This window comes from Mandrillus leucophaeus, unplaced genomic scaffold (genome assembly GCF_000951045.1).
Source record: "Mandrillus leucophaeus isolate KB7577 unplaced genomic scaffold, Mleu.le_1.0 Scaffold440, whole genome shotgun sequence".
Classification (NCBI taxonomy): Eukaryota; Metazoa; Chordata; class Mammalia; order Primates; family Cercopithecidae; genus Mandrillus; species Mandrillus leucophaeus.
The window spans coordinates 978,342-984,019 of record NW_012104699.1 but is presented as its reverse complement, the minus strand read 5'-3'; the positions used below and the strand labels follow the sequence as shown (position 1 = coordinate 984,019).

At 43.6% G+C, this 5,678-nt stretch overlaps 1 protein-coding gene across 2 annotated transcripts in view; it reads left to right on the top strand.

Moving 5' to 3' along the window:
* ZNF627 (zinc finger protein 627) overlaps window positions 1-5,076 on the top strand; it is a 25,354-nt gene extending 20,278 nt beyond the window's left edge. For both annotated transcript variants that reach the window (XM_011994043.1, XM_011994042.1), the window contains 3 exons: window positions 1,113-1,239; window positions 1,413-1,473; window positions 2,640-5,076. In XM_011994043.1, the coding sequence (XP_011849433.1) occupies window positions 1,206-1,239; window positions 1,413-1,473; window positions 2,640-3,831 (1,287 nt within the window). In that variant the 5' untranslated portion in view covers window positions 1,113-1,205 and the 3' untranslated portion in view covers window positions 3,832-5,076. The remainder of the gene's footprint in view (window positions 1-1,112; window positions 1,240-1,412; window positions 1,474-2,639) is intronic.
* The last annotated feature ends 602 nt before the right edge of the window (window positions 5,077-5,678 follow it).

Sequence of the window (5,678 nt, the reverse complement as noted above, 5' to 3'; positions counted from 1 at the left end):
CTGGACACGATCTCAGCTCACTGCAACCTCCGCCTCCCGAGTTCAAGCGATTCTCATGCTTCAGCCTCCCCAGTAGCTGGGAATACAGGCTCATACCACAATGCCCAGCTTTTTTTGGTATTTTTAGTAGAGACAGGGTTTCATTACGTTGGCCAGGCTAGTCTCGAACTCCTGACCTCAGGTGATCCACCTGCCTCTGCCTTCCTAAGTGCTGGGATTACAGGCGTGAGCCACTGTGCCCAGCCAGATTTTTACTTCTTAAATTTATCCACACTTAGCCTTCAGTAATTCATCAGTTGCAAGTTAGGTTTTCCTACCCCGTTCTGCTTCCCACAGAGATTTTGCTATGGGAGTCTGTTCTAGTAAGTTATGACTCTTTATCTGTTAGGTTGGTGGGATCCTGTCTAAAATCTAGTACCCAGATACTGTCAAAGCTCAAACTTTGTGCACAAGCGTTTCTTTTTTTTTTTTTTTTTTTTGAGACAGTCTTGCTCTGTCGCCCGGGCTGGGGTGCAGTGGCATGACCTCAGCTCACTGCAAGCTCCGCCTCCCGGGTTTACGCCATTCTGCTGCCTCAGCCTCCGGAGTAGCACCTCGCCTGGCTAGTTTTTTGTATTTTTAGTAGAGATGGGGTTTCACCGTGTTAGCCAGGATGGTCTCGATCTCCTGACTTTGTGATCCGCCCGTCTCGGCCTCCCAAAGTGCTGGGATTACAGGCTTGAGCCACCGCGCCCGGCCGTGCACAAACGTTTCTAAAGATACAGTCTCAGGGTGGCTAACGTTCACTTTTTCCTGCACACTAGTTACTACATGTTTGTTACAACAGGTGCTACAGACCCACCTTACAGAGAGACATTAGGGGTGGCCCAGGCAGTACATACTTCTCCCACCAGACAGGCATGTTCCTGTTGTGCTGTTGCCAGTTCAGTTCTAGCAGCAGAATTGCTTTGTGGAAGGAAGTGAGTCTAGACAGAGGGTAAGTTTGATGACTGTGGAATCTTGAAAGAAATGTTTGGAGAGCACAGTGTCCTGAGAACTTCTTGGGAATAAAGTCTAGGCCCCCAGTGCTATCAGTCTCAACCTTCCTCCTCCACACATGTGGGATGTTTCAGGACTCAGTGGCCTTTGAGGATGTGGCTGTGAACTTCACCCTGGAAGAATGGGCTTTGCTGGATCCTTCCCAGAAGAATCTCTACAGGGATGTGATGCGGGAAACCTTCAGGAACCTGGCTTCTATAGGTAAGGGTGACAATATACCTTCACTTAGTAAACTAGAGAACAGGTGTTTCTAGCTCCTTAACTCTTTGGGGAATAAACCAGGCATGGGTGCAGGGAATTGTGAATATAGAATCTAACATGTTTTTCATAATTTTGTACTAATTCATAATGACTTTTCTGGGTCTAAATTTTAGGAAAACAATGGGAAGACCAGAACATTGAAGACCCATTCAAAATTCCCAGGAGAAATATAAGGTAATTTGCACTCACAAAATAAAGCTCTGTTCCTTGAGAGCATTTCATATTGTTAGGAATTTTTTTTTTTTTTTTTTTGAGATGAAGTCTCACTGTATTGCCAGGCTGGAGTGCAGTGGTGCAATCTCGGCTCATTGCAACCTCTGCCTCCCAGGTTCAAGTGATTCTCTTGCCTCAGCCTCCTGAGTAGCTAAGACTACAAGCATGTGCCACCACGCCCAGCTAATTTTTTGTATTTTTAGTAGACATAGGGTTTCACCATGTTGGCCAGGATGGTCTTGATCTCTTGACCTTGTGATCTGCCCGCCTCGGCCTCCCAAAGTGCTGGGATTACAGATGTAAGCCACCGTGCCTGGCAGGAATTTTTTAGAACAAGCAAACAACATATAAGCCCAGTTTCAAACTGATTTGTTTTTAGAAAATCTTCTCTAAGCTAGGCATGGTGGCTCATGCCCAAAGTGCTGGGATTACAGGTGTGAGCCACCACACCTGGCCATGAATATCATTTTCTTTTCTTTTCTTTTTTTTTTGAGACAGAGTTTTGCTCTTGTTACCCAGGCCGGAGTACGATGGCATGATCTCGGCTCACTGCACCTCCGCCTCCTGGGTTCAAACAGTTCTCCTGCCTCAGCCTCCTGTGTAGCTGGGATTACAGGCATGTTCCACCATGCCCGGCTAATTTTTTTTTTGTATTTTTAGTAGAGACAGGGTTTCTCCATGTTGGTCAGGCTGGTCTTGAACTCCCAACCTCAGGTGATCCACCTTTCTTGGCCTCCCAAAGTGCTGAGATTAGAGGCATGAGCCACTGCGCCTGGCCACGAATATCATTTTTTTGATAATAGGTATGGTTGTGACCTATTGCAGACCATTTAGTCCATTCATGTTCAAACAATTGAGACAGGCATAAAATGTACACTTTCCCTGATAATGTTAAAAGTGTGAGTCCAAGGCCAGGCACGGTGGCTCACACCTGTAATCCCAGCACTTTGGGAGGCAGAGGTGAGAGGATCCCTTGAGCCTTGGAGTTCAGGGTTCACACCTGGTCAACATAGTGAGATTCTGTCTCTGTGTTTTAAAAAAGTGAATATAAGTCTAATACCTATTAATGAATATAAAGTCATTTATAAACAAAACGTTAATAATATGCTTCTCATTTTTCCCACAAGTCATATTCCAGAGAGACTCTGTGAAGGTAAAGAAGGTAGTCAAGGTGAAGAAACCTTCAGCCTGATTCCAGATGGTATTCTGAACAAGAAAACTCCTGGAGTAAAACCATGCGAACGCAGTGTGTGTGAAGTCGGCACGGGTCCTTCATCCCTTAATAGGCACATCAGAGATCACACTGGACGTGAACCAAATGCATATCAGGAATATGGAAAGAAGTCATATACACGTAACCAGTGTGGACGAGCCTTGAGTTATCATCGCTCTTTTCCAGTACGCGAAAGGACTCATCCAGGAGGAAAGCCCTATGATTGTAAGGAATGTGGAGAAACCTTTATTTCTCTTGTAAGCATTCGAAGACACATGTTAACGCATAGGGGAGGTGTACCTTACAAATGTAAGGTGTGTGGGAAAGCCTTTGATTATCCCAGTTTATTTCGTATACATGAAAGAAGTCACACTGGAGAGAAACCTTATGAATGCAAGCAATGTGGGAAAGCCTTCAGTTGTTCCAGTTACATTAGAATCCACGAAAGGACTCACACTGGAGATAAACCCTATGAATGCAAGCAATGTGGGAAAGCTTTCAGTTGTTCCAAGTACATTCGAATCCATGAACGAACTCACACAGGAGAGAAACCCTACGAATGTAAACAGTGCGGTAAAGCCTTTAGGTGCGCCAGTTCTGTTCGCAGTCACGAAAGGACTCACACTGGAGAGAAGCTTTTTGAATGTAAGGAATGTGGGAAGGCTTTGACTTGTCTCGCAAGTGTTCGAAGACACATGATAAAGCACACTGGCAACGGACCTTATAAATGTAAGGTGTGTGGGAAAGCCTTTGATTTCCCCAGTTCATTTCGAATCCATGAAAGGACCCACACTGGAGAGAAACCCTATGACTGTAAGCAATGTGGGAAAGCCTTCAGTTGTTCCAGTTCGTTTCGAAAACATGAAAGGATTCACACTGGAGAGAAACCCTATAAATGTACAAAATGTGGGAAAGCCTTCAGTCGCTCCAGTTACTTCCGAATCCATGAAAGAACTCATACTGGAGAGAAACCCTATGAATGTAAACAATGTGGGAAAGCCTTCAGTCGATCCACTTACTTTCGAGTACATGAAAGAATTCATACTGGAGAGAAACCCTATGAGAACCCCAACCCTAACCCTTCATTTGTCCCAGTTCTTTCATGAGCATGAAAGGAGTCATGTAGAGAAACCCCATGAAAGTAAGAAATTCGGGAAAGCCTTCAGTCCTTTCTGTTTCTTTCAACTACATGAAAGGATTCACAGTGGAGAAAGACCCTGTAAGATAATTGGCTTTAAATTACGAGAGACTTGTGATAGGACAGTAAAACCTAGAGTTGGAGTTGGATCTCTGGGTTGTGTCATGTCAGTGTTGGTAGGTTAGGAACTAGATTTCCCAGAATCCATTCCGTTTGTGATTTCATGATACAATTCACCAGTAACCTATCTTACATGAGGTTTGGAAGGAAGTTAAGAAGGCATTAGCCATGGTTTGGAAGCACCATACAGGGAGACAGCAATGTGAATACAGGCTGTATGGACACCTGCTTCCATCCCATTTTCCTGCTTCTTTGGGTTGCCAATCAAGAGTATCCTCAAAATGACTTGACTTTAATTTTCTCGGAAGTGATAGGTTTCCACACAGGTCTCCAGAAGCCCCACGTTGAATATCCATCCACACTTTGGTTTTCCTTCAGACATTATCATGTGTGAACTAGGCAACTAATTCAGACTGTCCTGGTTGGGAATATTCTCTGATGCTCTGACTCCCCTAGTCTGTAGACTGAATTAGCAGAAGGTCTAATTTGTGTGGTAAGCACCTTTGTTCTTACCAGTAGGGACTGTATTCTTGATTGAGCCTGACAGCTACCATGCTGCTGTCAAAACCAACCAGAGGGGAACTTGTTCTTCTGCTGTACTGTGCAGTGACTGGCCTCACCCAGGACCTTGATGTGAGAATAAGCACCTTCCTCTATCAGGAAATTTCAAGTGTTTCCTATTATTCATAGCTCAATGTAATGCCTCAGTTCATTTTCAGTTGTTTGATTATATGTGACTAATATGTATTTTTTATTCAAACAAGACTTCTGTACATGTTTCCTAGAAACAGTTTAACAACTGTCTTCAGTCTTGGATTACATCAAGTTTATAATTTTGGCGAATTATTTGTTACACTGAAGTCAGCGTTAACCATGTGCATACAACTTAAGGAATTTTTTCCTCCTCATGTAAATTTTACTTTTCATGCTTATATAGTTTCAACTTTTATCTTCATAGTAATTTCTCATCTACTCATAATACCAAAAGTTAAGTCATGCTGTTTTGTGTGCTCTCTTGCTAAAGACCACAGAGACCATACCTGTTGTCAAAGAGGGTGTAATAAATTGTAATAATAATTATGACCACAAACCATAAAGGGCTGTGTGATGTATCAGTAAGAGGCTGCTCAGAAGAATTTCTTACAGGTTTTGTGCTTGTTTTAGGTTGATTGATTTCTTTCTTTCTTTCTTTCTTTTTTGATAAGGAGTCTTGCTCTGTCGCCCAGGCTGGAGTGCAGTGGCACAATCTCAACTCACTGCAACCTCCACCTCTCAGGTTCAAGCAATTCTCCTGCCTCAGCCTCCTGAGTAGCTGGGATTTCAGGTGCACACCAGCATGCCTGGCTAATTTTTGTATTTTTAGTTGTGACGGGGTTTCACCATGTTGGTCAGGCTGGTCTCGAACTCCTGACCTTGTGATCTGCCTGCCTCGGCCTCCCAAAGTGCTGGGATTACAGGCATGAGCCACCGCACCCGGCCAGGTCGATTGATTTCTATTCAAGGAAGCAAGATGATTCTCTGTATTTGATGCAGTGATGAGGTAAACTTAATTCTAAACTTGGTCATCATAATTATTCTCATCCAGAAGGAAAAGGAATGGAGTGGAGGTAAACGTAATTCATGAGAAATACCACTCAGTCATATTAGTGAGAAGAGGGGAATTTTTGTCATGTTTACGATTTGGAACATGCTCTC